The sequence below is a fragment of the Pipistrellus kuhlii genome, unplaced genomic scaffold (genome assembly GCF_014108245.1).
Source record: "Pipistrellus kuhlii isolate mPipKuh1 unplaced genomic scaffold, mPipKuh1.p scaffold_m20_p_5, whole genome shotgun sequence".
In the NCBI taxonomy this organism is placed as follows: Eukaryota; Metazoa; Chordata; class Mammalia; order Chiroptera; family Vespertilionidae; genus Pipistrellus; species Pipistrellus kuhlii.
The window spans coordinates 81,296,013-81,314,175 of record NW_023425551.1 but is presented as its reverse complement, the minus strand read 5'-3'; the positions used below and the strand labels follow the sequence as shown (position 1 = coordinate 81,314,175).

General features: G+C 62.4%; 1 protein-coding gene across 3 annotated transcripts in view; it reads right to left on the bottom strand.

The window, feature by feature from the left end:
* The window catches only part of GRM4 (glutamate metabotropic receptor 4), a 115,293-nt gene extending 98,327 nt beyond the window's left edge, over positions 1 to 16,966 (bottom strand). The window contains exons 1-2 of one of the 3 annotated variants that reach the window (XM_036414885.2): positions 16,946 to 16,966; positions 4,418 to 5,278 (exon numbers count right to left, since the gene is read on the bottom strand). In XM_036414885.2, the coding sequence (XP_036270778.1) occupies positions 4,418 to 4,936 (519 nt within the window). In that variant the 5' untranslated portion in view covers positions 4,937 to 5,278; positions 16,946 to 16,966. Of the gene's footprint in view, positions 1 to 4,417; positions 5,279 to 16,381; positions 16,394 to 16,945 lie in introns of those variants that run through there. The other 2 variants (XM_036414883.2, XM_045572788.1) reach the window with 2 other exon arrangements.
* Between the last annotated feature and the right edge of the window lie 1,197 nt (positions 16,967 to 18,163).

The window sequence follows — 18,163 nt, the reverse complement described above, 5'->3', positions numbered from 1 at the left end:
AGTTGGCTGCTCAGTCTCAACACTCTGCAGGGAGACACAAGAGGCCCAGCAGATGGCGGGGCCTCTCCGGGATCAGCCTCAAAGGTCACCGTCTGTCCCTGCCCACCCGCTCCAGCCTCTTCCGCCCGGACGCGTCTCCCGTGCTGACTTCAGGCCAGCTACACGCTGTGCCGTGACATTTCCTGCGGGCTGACTGTGTGCCAGGCGCTGCGCGAGGCCTTCTGCGGGCATGAACTCTTAATTCCCACACCTGGTCTAAGAGACCACTGTCATCCCCATTTTACAAACGAGGAAACTGAGGCACACACAGACTAAACAGTTTGCCAAGGTGGCAAAGGCCGGCTTGCTCCAGCGTCCAAATCCTTAGCCAGCATCCTGTGCACTCTCCCCTTCCTCAAGCCTTTGCTTTTTGCCACTGTGAAATGAGTAAGGGACTCGGTGAAATGGTTTCTGGATCCCTCTGTGCTCTTACAGGACCAGGATTTGACAAGTGCTTCCTTCTGAGGCACTTAGTGTATGTTCTTCTCCCCACAACAATGTTTGCTCTCAGGAAAGGATATTATTGGCTCGTTCACACTATGGTGTAAATGACTGATACAGTGAGTGGATATGGTGAGGTAACTGGCAGAACAGAGATTCAAACCCAGGCCTCACCCTAGCCAGTTTGGCTCAGTGGATAGAGCGTCGGCCTGCATACTGAGGAGGCCCAGGTTCAGTTCTGATCAAGGGCACATGCCTGAGTTGTAGGCTCGATCTCCAGTAGGGGGCGTGCAAGAGGCAGCCAATCAAAGATTCTCTCTCATCATTGATGTTTCTATCTCTCTAACTCTCTCCCTTCCTCTTTGAATTCAATAAAATATATCTATAATAATAAAAGCATAATATGCTAATTAGACCGGACATTCTTCAGGATGACCTTCTAGACCACGTGTGTCAAACACAAGGCCCGCGGGCCAAATCCGTCCCGCCAGGCCTTGCAATGTGGCCCGCACCGCGCTGTCATCACTGCACTCCGCTGCGTTTCCATCACAATGACAGTTTATGACTGTTCAGTAAACCATTCGGCCCGCGATTTAGGCTGGATTTTAGATTTTGGCCCCTTCTCTGATTGAGTTCGACACCCCTATTCTAGACGAAGCCGCAATGATGGGGGCCGAGGCAGAGGCGGCGGCGGGCACCGAGCCCCCTGCAGGAATTCCGTGCATCAGGCCTCTAGTATATATAAAACCCAGGCCTCCCTGGCTCTAGACTAGAGCCTGGGCTGTCCCCACAACACAGCACTGTACAGGCCACATCTTGGGCTTAGGATCGATCGCCTCCAAAAGGTATTGTTCACATCCATCACATCCCCTCCCCTGGGAGAACAGGGCCAAAAGGAGAAGGGGGGAGGGGTGGGAGCAGGGAGGTTCGCGAGGGAAGCTGTCAGATGGCATGACTTCCCAAAGTCAGGGCTTCCAATCCCGGAAGGCCTGGGGCGGATCCCATGTCCAGCCCGGCTTGTTCGGGGAGGCAGTCTGCAAGGAGTGAGGCCCGGGAGTGGAACCTGACTCCCAGCCTTGCCTGCACCCAAGCAGGGCTGTTCCCCATCTGCAGGGTGGGGCACGGGCCCCTCCCGGCTCTGCCAGCTCTGAGCTTTGTTCACACCCGGACTGCACCCCGTTAGTGTCCTCTAGGCAGGAAGCCACCCTGGAGCCCCGGAGCCAGAGCTCTGCTGTGAGCCGCACAGGAAGTCCACCTGGAGGAGGAGAAAGAGCCATAGGCAGCCTCCGGAGGAGCTCCCAGCAGGCCCGGGAATGGCCATGGTGGGGCGGAGCTGGGCTGGGACCACACGGTGCTCTTTGTAATAGATGCCCGCCTGCCCTGGCAGCTCCCCAGGCCCTCCCCATCCTCTCCTGCCTGGGGCTCCTGCTCCTGACCTCCCTCCCCAAAGTTCAACCTTCTCCCTCTGCAAATGGCTTTTAAGTTTCTCGCCCAGACTCTCATGTCTCTCCGCTTAATTATTGAGGAGCCTTCCTGTCGCCAGCCGGGAACATTAACACTGTGAAAAGGGACCCGGGAGGGCAGACCACAGCCATCCTCTCCCTCTGGCTCCCTCCCCACCCCCTCCTTCCCTGTCTCACCTGTCCCTCCTCTGGCCGGGGGCCCTGGTCCCCACCCAACCCACTCGTCTCTCTGCAACCTGAGGAGGCACAGGCTCTGTGGCCGGATGAGCAGAGGAGAAGGCTGGGGAGCACCGTGGCCCCAGGCCCCATCACCCGCCCGGCACTCCCCATCCTGGGAACAGTTAGCACAGAAGCCACGGCCCACCCCGCAGGGCAGGCCGGGCCCCTCGTCCCAAAACACCCATGTTCCCAGGAACACGCCGTAAGGTCCAACGCGGACAGTGGCCTTTCTGAGAGCCTTTGCCGTGTCACCTCTCAACTTCCTGGCCTTCCACCTCCCTCTACTGTGGGCGTGGCCTCCCCTCAGGAGATGGTCGGAGGGACCCTGGCCCATGCCACAGTCCCAAGGCCCATGCAGGCTGTTTCACCATCTTTCTGCAAACCGAGTGTGACAAAAGCCCAGCTACGGGAGCTGCCGCAGCCCCACCCCAGCACCGGCCTCAGGCTCGGGCCTGTGTCCCGCCCAGACAGGCTGACAGCAGCCCGGGGACTGCCCCCTCTGCCAGATGACCCAGGCCTCACCTCCATGGCAGGCAGGCTGATGTGAGCCCTCAGGATGCCCACACCATCACCAGGCCCAGCCGGGACAGCCAAGCCCTGGCCCGCCCACTGTGGGTCTCCCAGCCTTGCTGCTAACGCAGGCAGGCGGAAGGGCTGGACCAAACTACCACTCCCAGACTGCCCACCAAGGAACGGCCGAGCAGCCACCGCCCAGTGCCTGCTCAGACTGTCCTGGGCGAGGGCAGCTTTCCTCCAAGTCTCCTACATCCTTCATCTTTGTGCCCATTCTTCACAACGCACCCACTTGTTCTCAGATGAGAATAGTGTTTTCATCTGGATCGCGGAGTAAAACCAAGAAGAAGGTGCAAAGCCGAGAACCGCATGGCACAGGGGCCCACGCCAGCCCATGCAAAGTTCCCACCCTGCCCATGCGGGACAGGGCTTCTGGAGCCTCCTCTTTCCCACCAGCCCCGCCCCCAGCCCCAGCACAGGGATCTCCGGCACCGTTCATCCCCACATCGCCCAGCCCCCACAACACAGAGGACTGGTGCATGCTGGGATTGGGCAATGGGTTCCAGAACGGGTAAAAGAGAGGGCTCCAGGCTCAGTGCTCCCACCTTGGGGCCAACAGCCTCTCTCAATCCAACCCCTAACTCTGGAGACTGAGGAGAGAAGGAGCCAGACCATCCAGAGGCTGAGAATCTGACACCAGAGTGAAGGAGAGACCCAATGGCTTCCTCTCTGCATCCCTTCCTCCTCACCCTCCCTTCTCTCTCTTCCTCTCTCTCTCACTCTCCCTCCCTCCCTCTCTCTCTTCCTCTCTCTCTCTCTCTCTCTCTCACACACACACACACATGCACATGTACACACACACAAACAAAGGGCGAACAAGGAGGCTCTGAGAGAGGAGCAGGCACGTAATTACGGGTAAAATGCTGGTAATGTTTTTCTCTCTACCCGGTAGCTTTCAGTCGCTTTACCAGCTTAGCAAAGCACTTGGCTCCAATTGAATTGCAAATCAGCAGCTCCTGCCCCAGGAAGAGAGGAAGGGCTGGCAGGGAGGGATTCCAGAAGGAAAGGGAGAAAGGTGTGCGAGGAGGAAGGGCAGAGGAAGGAAATGAGGGAGGGAGGCCTGGTTCAGGGCCAAGGGCACCAGCACAGGGACCGCCCGCTTCTCCAGGCCTTCTCCCATCCTCATCCCCACGCTCTGTGGCTCAGGGCCCCGCGCCCAGTCACACATTTTCTCACCACAATCTCGGGGGGAGCGGGAGGGCCACGCACCCAGAAGAAAAACACATCTTTCTTGGGAATTGCGATTATCTGAAAACAATGTCAAAACAAGTCTTCCTTTCCTCTCTGGAGACTGTCCTATTTCCACCTGTCTACCTTTCTATCTGTCTGTCTTTCTCTATATCGGTCTGCAAATCTCCTCCTCCCTTCCGCTGCTCACAGGCGCTTCCTTTTTCCCTTCTTAGTTCGGAATTCCCCGCGGAGGGGAATTGATCGAGGAGCTGCCAGCGGCAGGTGCTGTTTCAGCACCCCGGTCAGCACCACCGGGCTGGGGCCCGCCCCCGACACCTTCCCTCCGCTGGGCCTGTTCTCTGCACAGGACAGGCCCCGAGTGTTCAGATAGACTCCAAGGGAAAAAAAAATCCTTCCCTCTGGAGTCGGGAAGGGAAGAGGAGAAGGGAGCTGGCCGGGCCCGGCACCGTGTCTGCGGAAGAAACCTCCGGAGTGAACCGGCGGCCACTAACCTTGAACAGGCGGAGGATGTTGGCCACCATGATGGAGACGGAGCTCCCGGAAGCACCGATGACCCCCACCACGCGCTCGGGCTTGGTGATGATGGGAGGGCCGCCGCTGCCGCAGCGGACCTCCGTCCCGTCCTTCTCGATGAGCGCCTGCACGAAGGTCAGCGACTGCTCCAGGGCGTGGGTGTCCCGGGAGCAGGTGTCCAGGATGCGGGCGCCCAGCGTGATGTTGGGCAGCAGGTCCGGGTCGTTGTTGATGCGGTCCAGGGCGAAGAGCATGGCCTCCAGCCGGTGGATGCCCTTCTCCTTCTTCAGCTCCCCGCAGGCCTTGCCCTCCGAGCCGCGGCCGTGCACCGGGAACAGGCCCCCCAGGGTGATGTCCCCGTCGATGCGGATGGAGTTCATGTGGGGGTGGCCCTTGGGCTTCCCCAGCGAGGAAGGCACCCAGGGGCCGTACAGGCTGAGGAGCAGGCAGAAGGGCAGCCGGGCCCACCACCAGCCCCAGCCTCTCTTCCCCGGCATCTTGGGAACCTCTAGAGATCCATGGACAGCAGCCCCACTCCTAGCCCTGGCCGGCCCCTGGCCCCCCAGCCTGGGTGAGCATGAGCGGAGCAGGCTCTCCGGGGTGGCTTCAGCAGCGGGGCGGCTGAGGGCTGCCGACGGGGTGAGCCATGCCGGTGCTCCTCGCCGTTCAGGCCGTGCCCTCAGGCGGCGGGGAGCGGCCACTGGGCGGCCGGGCTCTGGCCTCGGTGCCCACGTCCTGCAGGCCTGCTCTCGGCGGATGACCGGACAGAGGAGGTGCTCCTAGCTCGGCGTGTCTTGGCATCAAAGAGAAAACCGCTCCGATGTTCCCCTCCTACCAACCTTCGAAGGGAGAGAGAAAGAGAGAATCAAACAGAAGCCTGAAGAAGACATCAGCTGCTCTGATCTCTCATCAGGATCCTGCGAGGAGACGCTGGGAGTTATCGCCAAAGACTCCAAATCTCATCTCGGTTTCCTCCTGGCTGCTGCTCAACCTGAGTCAAATGGGAGAGCTTACGGCAGAAACTGGGTCATGTTTGAACAGTTCTTGAGGCCTGTACCCACTGCCATCAGGAGCCTGGGCATCAGTGAGCACGCGCCCCAGGGACAGCCTGGACTGGCTAGGGAGGACGAGGGCCTTCCCCAACACTCTGCCACGTGTCAGAGAAGCAAGAAGCCAGTCCCACTGGGCGCAGCCCGTTTTAGAGATGAGGAGACTGAGGCCCAGAGCAGGAGAGCATTTTGCCCAAGTCACACAGGTAGTGACCAGCAGAACATTGCCTAGCACCCAGCCCCAGCTCCCGGCACCCAGCACCCAGCTCCCACCTCCCAGCTCCCACTTCCCAGCACCAAGCCCCAGCACCCAGCTCACAGTACCCAGCTCACAGCACCCAGCTCACAGCACCCAGCTCACAGTACTCAGCTCACAGCACCCAGCTCACAGCTCACAGCTCCCAGTACCCAGCTTACAGTACCCAGCACCCAGCTGCCAGCACCCAGTACCCAGATCCCAGCTCCCAGCTCCCAGCACCCAGCTCCCACCTCCCAGCACCCAGCTCCCAACTCCCAGCACCCAGCTCACAGTACCCAGCATCCAGCTCCCAGCACCCAGCTCCAGGCACCCGGCACCCAGCACCCAGCTCCCAGCTCCCAGCTCCCAGCACCCAGCTCCCACCTCCCACCTCCCACCTCCCAGCTCTGGGGCCACACACTCAGGCTCCTGGGACTGAGAGACAAGGAAGGCCAAAGGGGGCCCCTGGAGAAGGAATCGGCTGGGAGCTGCTCCTCTGAGGGCTGTGGAGAAGTGGGGGGTCAGGATTCTCCTCCTGCCTCAGGGGTGGACCCTCCTGTTTCCCGTTTCCACCCCAGCCACCCAGCGACCCCAGGCAGAGAGCAAACCCTGGGCCTCCTGAGTGAGAAGCCAGCCTCCCTCCCCCTCCTTCTCTCTGCCCATCTCTCTCTCTGTCTCTCCACGGCTCCTTCTCTCTCCCCTACTTCCTTCCTCTGAGAGTGGGGCTCCGGTTACGGCCGGAGCCACTGCACACTATTAGGATCATCGTCATTATTATTGTTGTTGTGATTAAATATTTATCTGCCAGGGTAGAGGAGAGCACACCAGCTCTTCCTCATCTCTCTGCTAATTTGGGCTAATTTCCCCTGGGGTTCCCTCCCTCCCCAGCCTCCTGCTCAAAGACAAGCCTCCCTCCCCTCCGTTGAGGAGGCCACGGGGAGGATGCTGGGAGCTGAGTCAGGGCTGGGCTGGAGCGCCAACCCAGGCCCCTTCCTCAGGAGCCTGTCAAGTGAAGACCAGGAAGCCACCTGCCCGGTGTGTGCCTCGGTTTCCCTCGCCATTTGGAAGAAGGGCTTGCGTTTGGATTAGGTTTCCCAGGAGAATGTGGTCTCAGGGCCACCCCCCCGCCCTCACCTGTAAGTCCCCCACAGAGGCCGACTGCTCCAGTTCTTGGACAGGGGAGGACAGGAGGGTACAGACCCGGGAGTCCAGCCTCAGCTCCTGGGTCTCTCTGGCAAGCACCTCCGGGCACTCCCATCTCACCCCTCACCAAAATGCTCCCTGAGGACAAGGACACGCTGTGGGTTTTCTCAGCCCCGTTCTGCAGGTGAGCCCGTAGCCCAGCGGCATTCCACAGGCACACAGCACCAGGCTCAGAGCCAGCGCCAGGCACACCGAGCCCTGCGGGCACCCGCAGGAGAGCTCCCCAGTACCACCCGCACGCCTGAAGCCAGGACCCCGTGACCTAGGGCTGGGCGTCTGCTCTGGGGAGGCGTAAGAGCTGCTAAAATGCAGGAGAGGGGGTGGCTGCAGCTGAATGGAGCTGTCACCATCGCTCACACCTCCGTGTGAGCTCATCAGCGCTCTTTCCCAGGTGGTGGTGGGGACGGAGAGGATGTGGGGACCTAGTTGCCGGTGCCAATACTAGGCTATTCGGAGAGAGAAACCAGAGAAGGCTTAGACAGAGGCCACAGCCCTGCCGGCATGTCCCCTGGAGAGTCCTCAGTTTCAAAATCTGTGAAATGGGTGGGCTGGAGGAAAATGCAGGGGCATTTCCAATTATCACGATGATGAGAGGGAATCTCCTACTAGCCTGCATCCAGGCAGTGGTCAGAGATGCCGTGGGGACAGCCTGGACAATGAAACGCTGTCTTGTCCGAATGCCAACAGTGCCCCGAGGAGAAGTGACAGCGAATGACAACTTACTCCTGTGTGCCAGGCGCTTTGCTTACACCTCCTCAGGCAATGCTCACCTCCCTATGGGCTAGGGCCGTGGTCGGCAAACTGCGGCTCGAGAGCCACATGCGGCTCTTTGGCCCTTGCGTGGGGCTCTTCCACAAAACACCACGTGCGGGCGCATACGTACAGTGCGATTGAACTTTTGTGGCAGAAGTCGGCTTTCGGCCAGGGAGAGTCTATTTTGAAGAAGTGGCCTTAGAACACTCAAGGAGCCAAAGAGCCGCATGTGGCTCGAGAGCCGCAGTTTGCCGACCATGGGCCTAGGGGATACTTCTGTCCCTAACACCCAGAGGAGGAGGCTGAGGCACTGAACCTCAGCCGGTGACACGGAGCCCAGGGACACGGAGCCTGTGCAGACTGCCCAGGCCCCTGCCAGGCCACCACACGGCCACGCCCAGTTCTGGCGGCCCGGGGCTCAGGCTGGGTTCTCCTGACACGGGGTTTGGAGCATCGGGGCAGACTGCGTGCACTCAGGCCGGGAGGCCCCAACATGGCAGCCGGCAGGCCCTGATCCCGAGGGCTCACGCTGGCTTCTCCTTGCAGCCTGGGCACCTGTGGCTGGCCAGGGTACACACACACACACACACACACACACACACACACACACACAGAAAGGACACATCCGTATGGGGAAGGAGACCTCAGTGAGGCAAATACCTGCAGGATTAGAATCAGGAGCCCATGGACAGGTCCTGCCCTCGCTGGTGGATGCCCCAGCCTCCCTCCCCAGAGACGGGCCCCCCTTCCTGGGGCCCACAGGCTGCCTTTTCCGAGCTTCTCAAAGAGCTGAGCAAACCGCCGCCTCTCCCAGCCTCCCTCCTTCCTTTGATCATGAAACAGGAACCAGGGAAAAGGGAAAAGTAAAAATACCCTGTGAGTGAAAGGGGTGGCGGAGAGCAGAGGCTGGGGGCCGGCTGCCTCCATCGGCAGGGGGAGGGGCGCCGGGTGGGGAGGCTGGAGCCCTCAGACCACCCTCTCCACGTCCGAAGCCCACACCTGGACGGCTCGGGAGCCCCCTCCCGGGAGCCCAGGGTGGCTGTGGCTGCAGCTCCCCCAGGCGGTCTCTTGCCCCTGACCTTCCCTCTCCCCGCCCCCACCCGCCCCCTCTCCCAGCCCGCCTTCCCCTCCCCCTCCCCCACTCCCCCCCCCCCCCCCCCCCCCCCGCCCTTGCTCCAGGAGAAGACAGACTGGCAGGAAGGGATGCAGGGAGGGAAGAGCACTCAGTCATCTCCACAAGGCAACAGCTCGAGGGCATTTTCCAGAACATTCTCTCCCAGGAAAGGGGAAGTGAGGGGAGCTGGGGGGTGGGGCCCTTCCCAGCCCTGACAGCAGGCGCCCGCTTTCCCCAGGTCTAACCTAATCCTCCCTCAGCAACCAGGGCCTGAGCCAGGCAGAACCACAACCACAAAACAGCCAGATCCGAACAGCTGCTGCGACTTACCAAACCCCGATTCTGTTCCCACTGAGCTGCGTTTTACTCTCCCAAACCTAAGGGGACGGGATTTTCCCCAAACAAAGGGCAGCAGCGGACAGAAGGACCCTGCACGGGGGCGGGGCTGGGTCCCGGCAGGCTCCCTCCTGCTTCAGCCTTCTGAGGGGCTCTCAGGCCCCTGGCTCCCAGCAGGCCGCCCTCCGGGTCAGTGAGGACAGCCAGGCCCGGGCGGGCTCCAGGGCTGCCCAGGCCCGTCCTCTGCCTCCTTGGGCCAAGCCTCCTGGCCTGCGGGGCCCTCGTCATCCAGGTGTATCCACGTCCCCTCCGCCTCTGTGAGGCCCGGCCCAGCCCAGGTGCTCGGCTAAGCTGGGGAGTGCGGGTCTCTAGATGCCTCCACCGCCCAAGGGGAAGGTGAGGGAGAACCTGAGGTCCCTCCCTCCTTCCTAAATGCCCCCCACTCACGGGAGCCAGCCCTGGGCCCCGCGCCAGCGGGCAGAGGCAGGGCTGGCTGCAGTCTGAGCTCAGGGAGCAGGTCACCGGAGCCATGCTGCCAGCTGCCAGGGACAGTCTGACTTCCACCTGCGTGGGGCCCGGCCCTCGGGGAAAGGGCTTGACCAATTAGCTCCCTCAAACCCTAGCAACCCTCTCTCCCCTCGGACCACAGCTCGAGGGGAGTCCTGTCCTGCTCCTCTGGATATTGCTGCACCAGGCCCGGCTCGCGGACATAAATGAGTGATTGATGTGAGTGACGGTTCCTGGGCTCTGCCCTCCCTTCTCTCCCAGGAAACCTATTTCTCTGTTAACATTAATAGAACGAGCATCCCTGCTCCAGTCACTCACCCCGCCTGAGCCCGGTCTAAAGACAAGGAGGAGCACACCCTGGGGTCCGGGCCTCAGGTCCTCGTCCCTGCACTTCCTGGAGCTGCTCCTGCTCCCCACCCCCTGGGTCCCCAACCATCCCCCGTTCTGAACACCACACTCCCTGTCCCACCAAACAAGAGGGCCTGATTCAGGAGCCCCTGGTTCTGGCTGGGCATGTGCTGGGCACTGAGGAATGTCTGTGAGAGGAAAGAGAGAGGAAGGGAGGGACGGGGAACGTAATTCTTTAGCTTAATGACAGTGGAAACGAGGGAAAACTTTTAGTCAACTGCCTGTGCTTCCCCCACCCTGCTTCCCTCCAGCTTCCTCCCTGTGACCCTCGGCCACTTGAAGAGACCCTTCCTCCTCCAGGAACTCCTGCCCTGATTATTCCCGTTCCCGTTGTCTCCTCTCCCACACCTAATGCCACACAACTCTCTGTTGTTATTTGTCACTGAAGAGCGGGGAGCACATTCAGGGCCTGTCCACATAGGACCACCTCCTCACCTCTGTCCCCACGCCCAGCCCAAGGCTCAACCACAGGAAACTCTCCATAAATAATAAGACAAAGCCCGGTCCCTGCCCAGAGCCAGCCTGGCAGCACCCTGCTAAGGCAGAGCCATGAGCAGGGGTCTGCAGGGGCATCCGGTCCACAGAGAGGAGCCCCGCCTTGCATCGAATTCTTACAGCCCTCGGTGCAGTCAAGCATAGAGCACAGCCCTTCCTGCCACACCGAGGCTCAATGTGTCTCTCAAATGCCCGCTGAGCACCTGCTGTGTGCCAGGCTCTGCTCTGGGACGGGCACCGAGAGCGCGGCACGGACATAAACGCCTGCCCTGTGCAGCTACGGTCCCGGTGGGGGTGGCACAGGAGAGGCAATCAGCACACCTACACACAGAGGTGTGGCCCTCCAGGGGCTGAGGGAATCAGGCTGTCAGGAGACAGAGAAAGGCCCAGAGGGACATCCTCAGGGGTAAAGGGGCAAGGAAGGCTTCCCTGTGGAGGTGGCACTGAGTAAAGATTAAAACAGTGAAAGGGCCCACCGGGTGGGCGGCTCAGTAGGTTGGAACATAGTTCTGTTCAGCAAAAGGTTGGGGGTTTGATTCCCAGACAAGAAACATACCTAGGTGTGTTTCAATCCCAGTTGAGGCTCAAACGTGAAGCAACTAATACCGTGTTTCCCCGAAAATAAGACATCCTCCGAAAATAAGACCTACTTACAGGTTTCCTTCTGAGTGAAATATAAGGCATCCCCCGAAAATAAGGCCCCCCCTAGGCTAAACATGAGAGATTTGGTCCACTGATTCTGAAAGAAATGGAGTCATAAGAAATTCACCAGGAAATTCAGGAATTGGATTGTTATGATGATGTTCCAGAAGATGATGACATGATTGTCATTGAATAAAGGAGTAAATTCTTGATACTGTAGGATTCACAGTTTGTCTGGTTTGTGTTGACAACTACTGTACTACCGTACCATATACAGGTAATAAATTTCCTTTATTTTCATTTAACAGTAAATGTGTAGCGTATTCTTCTTCATGGAAAAATAAGACATCTCCTGAAAATAAGACCTAGCACATCTTTGGGAGCAAAAAGTAATATAAGACACTGTCTTATTTTCGGGGAAACAGGGTAGATGTTTCTCTCACACCAATGTCTCTCCCTCTTTCTCCCCCTTTCTCTCTAAAATAAAAAATAAAAAAAATACCTGGGTGAGGATTTTTTAAAAAGCAAAACACTAAAAGCTGGGGGAGGGGATCAATTTGGTAAAAAGAAGACATATGTAAAACTTCAGTGGAAGGAAGGAAGGCAGGAAGGCAGGCCGGCCGGCCAGGGAAAGCATGAGCATGTATCTGGAAGAAACGCATCCCAAGTAGCAGTAAGAGAACAGCAAGTGCAAAGGCCCTGGGGCAGGGGAGGAGGTCAGAGAGGCACCAAGCACAGGACCCACGGTGGGCAGAGAAGGGAGGGCCCACCGGCGGCTCTGAGCACAGCGACAGGCAGAGATCCCTGACAGGAAACGCTGAGGCTCACGGGGCAGCAGCCTGCCGAGGCCACAGCAGTTCCCAGCAGCCGGCAGAGAGCGCAGCACCTCCCCGCCGCCCTTGCTTCCACCAGGTCAGCCCAGAAAACGCCAGCCCTGACTTCTGCCTCACCCAGCTCGGGGGACCGGCCTCCAAGCTCAAATCCGCCCGGATCTCCTCCTACCACCAGCCCCTCCTCTCGTGCAACCCAGGCCTCTCCTTCCCCCAACTCGCCCCCAACACGTGCCGCCACCATCCTGTTTTCCCACTGAAGACCCACGCGGGCAGAGTCTCTGTTCGCAGCTGCTGCTGCTGTGGGCTTCCCTGCTGATGCCTTCTTCTTCCCCTCCTCCTTCCTGCCTCCCGCCTCAGTCAGAGCTCCCCACCCAGCACCGCCTGGACAGCTGGGCCCTGGCTTAGCAAGTCAGCACCCGAACTCTACCATCTCCCTCAGCCGTGAACAGTCAGGTTGTGGGTGGGACTTCCGTCCCGGCCACATGGCAGTGAGGCACAGAGAAGGGACAGGGGCCCCTAAGAAGCCATCACGTACCAGAACCTTCAGAATCAGGCCAGGCCCCGATTCTTACTTCACTATTCACATCTAAAACCCGCCCCGTAGCAATGACTGTTTTTACTACAAGTCCTGGGCCCCGACCAGCGAACAGGTCCAGGGGGAGTAGCTGTCCTGAGGGACGGAGGGGGGCCTGGGCGGGCGAGTGCGCGGGACAGGGCAGGACACACAGCCCCTGGGCCCGGTGCAGCTGGCGGAGCTCCCCGGCGCTCAGGGCCATCACAGCAGCAGTGCCCAGCGCTTTCGCCGGCTCGGCAGCGCGGCTCAGCCCGGAATGGCCTGGGCTGTCATCGGGGGCTCTTCCCAGCGCCGGCAGATAATATCTCCTTAATTGAATGGGGTCCGGATAATGGCATCACGCCCCGCGTTCTCGATTTATCTAATATACGCGTGTGCACATATTTAAGCCGCACTGCTGCCGCGAGATTGCTAAATGATGAGATTAATAATAAAACATTTTGACAGGCGTCATCGGCTTTAATTGAAGGGGTGATCATTACTATCCTTTTGGTGCTCATTTTCCAGCCAAGAGAGACGGCCAGGCCGGAGGAGGCGCTCCCAGGCAGGGCTGGGCGCGGGGTGGGCGGGCTGCAGGGCAGGCCTTATCTTTTTTAAGCAAGTCCTGTTACCCACCTCCCTTTTGTTTCATATATGTTTATTGATTTCAGAGAGGAAGGGAGAGGGAGAGAGAGAGAAACGTCAATGATGAGAGAGAATCATGGATTGGCTGTCTCCCACACGCCCCCCACTGGGGATTTAGCCTGAAACCCGGGCACGTGCCCTGACAGGGAATCCAACCGTGACCTCCTGGTTCATAGGTCAATGCTCAACCACTTAGCCACGCTGGAGAAGCTCAAACAGTGAAACAGAAGTGGGGGAAACTGAGGCAGAAGCCCCAGAGTTTGACTGGAGCTGGAGCCTGGAACAGAGCTACAAGCCTGGGTGGCTGGGAGGCCAGAGACTGGGCAGAGAGAACTCACTGGAGGGAGAACCAGGGCCGCCAGGAGCGAGGGGAAAGACAGCCCGCATTCTGTCAGGGCCAAAGGCAGTGAAATCTCTAAATTAATTTTTGATGGTCGTCTGCTAGCTGGGGCAGAGTTAACACGAAAACAAATTGTCCCTGCCCTTTGCAGGAGCTGACACCAGGCTGGGCGGGAGCAACAGGGAGCTGGTACCCTCCGCTCCAGGCCCGCTGCCCGCCTGGGGAAGGCCCTCGGGTTGGCCTGGGCAGCCAGCCGCTCCTCTGCCAGCCCCAGCGAGCAGGGCGAAGCCCAGATGCCAGCTCCCCCGCACCTTCTCCGGGCAGCAAAGGCTGCCACCGTTCTGCAGAAGTGAGATAACCTTCCAGCCGACAGGCCCAGCTGCGCAGGCTGCCACGGGGCCTGCCCGCCACAAAGCTGGGTTCCAGGCTGAGCAGAGGAGGACAGCAGGGTGGGCAGATGTCGTGGTGGGCGGTAATTAGGGGCTGCCAGCCCGCACTTGTCTCGGGGAGAGGACGCGTCTGTTGGCTGTAATTATAACCCACGGAAGCCCGTGGGTCTTGGTCCCATCCTTTCCTGCCAGCTGTCCCCAGGGAGCGGGCAGCCCTGATGTGGCCAAGCATCCTGAGTCTGAGCCGGGGACCTCCCAGGGAGAGGGCTCCAGAGCCCTCTGCCCTGGGTCCACCCTCTGACCCTTAGGGCCAGCACCCTGCTCACTCACCCACTCACTCCTCACCTACTCACAGTCCCCTCACCTGCCTCTGCCTGCCTGCTGCTGTGCACAGGCTCCTCCAGGAGAGGTCCCGCCTCCAACAGACACGCAGCCTGCAGCCGCCCAGAGGAAGGTGGGGAGGGGGGGCAGCCCAGGCCACTGAGGCCAAAAAGACAGCTCAGCTCCCACCACACTCCCACCTCCACTGCTCCCTCCCCTACGCCTGGCACATGGCATGCCCCCCTACGACCCGGACATCTCTCCTGAAACCCGCCCCCACCATCAGAGAGCACGCCTTGGGGTAGGCCATCTTCCTCTCGGGTCTCATAAACGCACAGGTTCCATGGCAAGGCTTTGAAGGGGCTGAGCTCTCAGGAGGGGAAACTTTGCTGTCTTCCGCTCTGAGAGGATTGTGGGTGCTGACAGGTGGGGAAGGAAAGTTGATGGCCGAAAGGACAGAAGCTGGGGGCAGGTGAGGGCCGTGGTCACCGCATTCACAATGGGCAGGCCTGCCGTCCAGGCGCCATCCTCAAAGGCCCTCTAGGAAGTGGTGGCCGGGGGTGGGGTGGGGGGGGGGGCTCCACTCTCCACAGTAGCCAGGCCCTCACCACTAGTCCCCAGGGCCTGCCCAGTGGGTGACCACACCCAGGAGCGTCCAGAGCTCTGGGGGGGACTGCGTCTGCCACCCCAGGGAGAGCCCCTGAGGTCCTCACCTCTGCGTGGAGCCCTGAGGCCTCTGAGAGCTGGACTGTACACAGAGCCTGGGGCAGCCCCGCAGCCCCTGTGGATCCAGAGGAGCGTGGGACAGACCCAGGCCCAGGGGAGGGAGATGGGAATTAGAACAGTCATTTCTTCCACAGGGAGCTGGCCCCGGGGCTGTGGGAACCGGATGTGCAGTGAGGAGACTCGGAGCGCTGGCCCGCTGCCTGCCCAAGCCCCCCTGTCACCCTAGAATGTGGCAGGGAGGGGCTGTGATGGAGCGCGCACCCCCCTATCCCCCACCCACCCACCCCCTACACACACACACACACACACACACACACACACACACGCCCTCCTCCCATCACAGAGGCCTTCCTGCCAGACTACAGGAGGGGCACAGGGACTAGCTGCTCCATCAGACACGGAGCTCCGGGCACCCCGCTAGGCAAACCCAGCTCAACACCGCAAAGCTGCTCCTCCCGCCCCAGGGCAGCGAGGCTGACGCGGGAGGGGAAGCAGGAGAAGCCGCCTCCAGGACCCGAAGCCCAGCGGCCGGGGTGTCACTGTGGCCCGGGGCAGGGGGCGCTCGTCCGCACGATCGGGCCTCAGGACTCCCCGCAGCCGCCACCGCCTGGCATTTCAGCACCAACAGCCTTGACCGCCCGGTGCGGGGCGCCGCTCCGCGGTCCTCCCTCCCCTCCCCTCCCCTCCCCTCCGCCCGCGCCTCCGCGGAGGGGCTCCCCGCTCCCAGGAGCGCCGGGGAAGCCCGACCCCAGAGGGGACCCCACCGGGGCGCACGCACACGCACACTCACACACACACACTCACACACACTCACACACTCACACACACTCACACACACTCACACACTCACACACACTCACACACACACGCATACACACACACTCACACACACGCACACACACTCACACACACTCACACACACGCACACACACTCACACACATTCACACACTCACACACACACACACTCTCACACACACACTCACACACACTCACACACACACTCACACACATTCACACACTCACACACACACACACTCACACACACTCACACACACACGCACGCACGCACACACGCACACACACTCACACACGCAGCGCCGGGCTGCCACACGGAGGATGAGTTCCTCTGGGTCCGGGGAGGTCGTTGCAGACTGTCCGAGGAGCACTGACCCCCAGGCCCGGGGCGGGGGGACCCCGAGCGCCACCCCAAACCGGCGCGGCCAGGCGAGCGGGCGCTCCGCCGGGGTCCAGGCGGCGCTGGCGGCCGCGGAGCGCGACGCGGGGCGGGAGCAGCGGCCGAGGCGCTCGCGGCTGGCGCTGCCTCCACCGGGAGGGACGGAGGGACGGGAAGGGGTGCGGGTGCTGCCCCGCTCCCGCCGGCCCTGCCACCGCGAACCGGCGCGTCCCCGCCGCCCCCACCGAGAGCCGGCAGACCCGGGCAGCGGAGCCTGACACAACCCCGGACCCCGGTCACCTCCCCCCGGACCCGGTCACCTCCCCCCGGACCCGGGCCACCTCCCCCCGGACCCGGTCACCTCCCCCCGGACCCGGTCACCTCCCCCCGGACCCGGGCCACCTCCCCCCGGACCCCGGTCACCTCCCCCCGGACCCCGGTCACCGCCCCCCGGACCCGGGCCACCTCCCCCCGGACCCGGGCCACCTCCCCCCGGACCCCGGCCACCCCCCCCCGGCCCCGGGCCACCTCCCCCCGGACCCGGGCCACCTCCCCCCGGACCCGGTCACCTCCCCGGCCCGCAGGACGCAGCCGCCGACCCTCCCCGGGGCGTTCGGGGCGGCCCGGCGGGGAGACCCCCAGCCCCCAAACTCCGCGGCCGGCCTTCCCCCGGAGCCCGAGCGCGGGAGCTCCGGAGGCCGCCTCCCCGCGCCCGGTCCCCCCGCAGCCCGCGCCAGGCCGGCGGCACCGTCCCCGCCGGTCCCCGCGGCCACACTCACCGCGCCGGCGGGGTCCGCCCGCGGAGGGTCGGGGCGCGGGGCGGCGGAGGCGGCGGAGGTTCTCGCGGGGCCGGGCCCGGCCGCGGCGGCGGCGCTGACGCTGCGGACCGAGCGGGCGCGGAGCCGCCGGAGCCCCGGCGCCGCGGGGAGGAGCCGGGGCCGCTGCAGCGGCTGCTCCGGGAGCAGCGGGCGGGCAGGCGGGCGGGGAGCGCGGGGCAGCCCGCTCCGGCAGCCGCGGGACGCGGGGTCCGAACCGGGGGGACGGGCGAGGCGGCTCCGGGCAGCGCGGTCCGGCCCGGGCTCCGGGCGGGGGAGCGAGGGGCGCGAGCGGGAGCCCACCGCGGGCGCAGCCGGCCGAGGAGCGGGCGCCGCGGCGGCGGGAGGAATGGGGACGCGCGGGAGCCGCGGAGGAGCGAGGGCAGCAGGGCCGGGCGGCGCGGGGCGGCGGGAGGGCGGGGGCGCCCGCAGCACGAGGGCCGGCAAGTTCGCGCCGCGAGTGCGGGCCGAGCGCGTGGCGCTTCCGCCGCCTTTAAAGAGGAGCACCCGGGAGCCCCCGCCCGCACCCGCCGCCGGAACCGGTGCTCTCCGAGCCCGCCACCCGCCGCCACCCTCCACCCCCCCTCCACCCCGCACACCCTGCCGGCTGCGCCCCTCCCGCCGGCCCCGCGGGCGCCCCCTCCTGGAAGCCCCTCCTCCCCTCTTCCCGCCGTGCCGTGTCAGCTCATCGACCCCCCGCCCCCACCCGGGACGCGTCAGGGACCCCCCTGACCCCAAAGATTGGGGTCATAGGACACAAGAGAGCAGCAAAACACAGCGGTGCAAAGGGGTGGCGCTCCTCTACGCCCCCACCCCCTCCACCTTCATCTGTCAGTAGCTCCTCCATCCTCCCATCCGCTGAACTGTGGCGTGTGCCCCCCTGTGGCGTGTTCATTTGCACACCCCACTGCTCCTGGTCCAAGCATAGGACACGCGGGAAACTGAGGCCCAGTGAGGCGATTCTGCTTGCCGCTGGTCACACAGCCTGTGGGTCCCTTTCCACTGAGACACCACGCCACCCCAGAGCCCCACCAGGTGAGGGGAACCGCCTCTCCAAGGCCCACAGCTCGCTGGCCTCCCTCTGGTTTGCAACGTGTAACAGGTACCCTGGCCAGCAGCTGCAGCAAACCTGGGAGAGAATCCCTCCGCAGGGAGGAGCTGGAGGCCTGCTCCCCCTTCCCG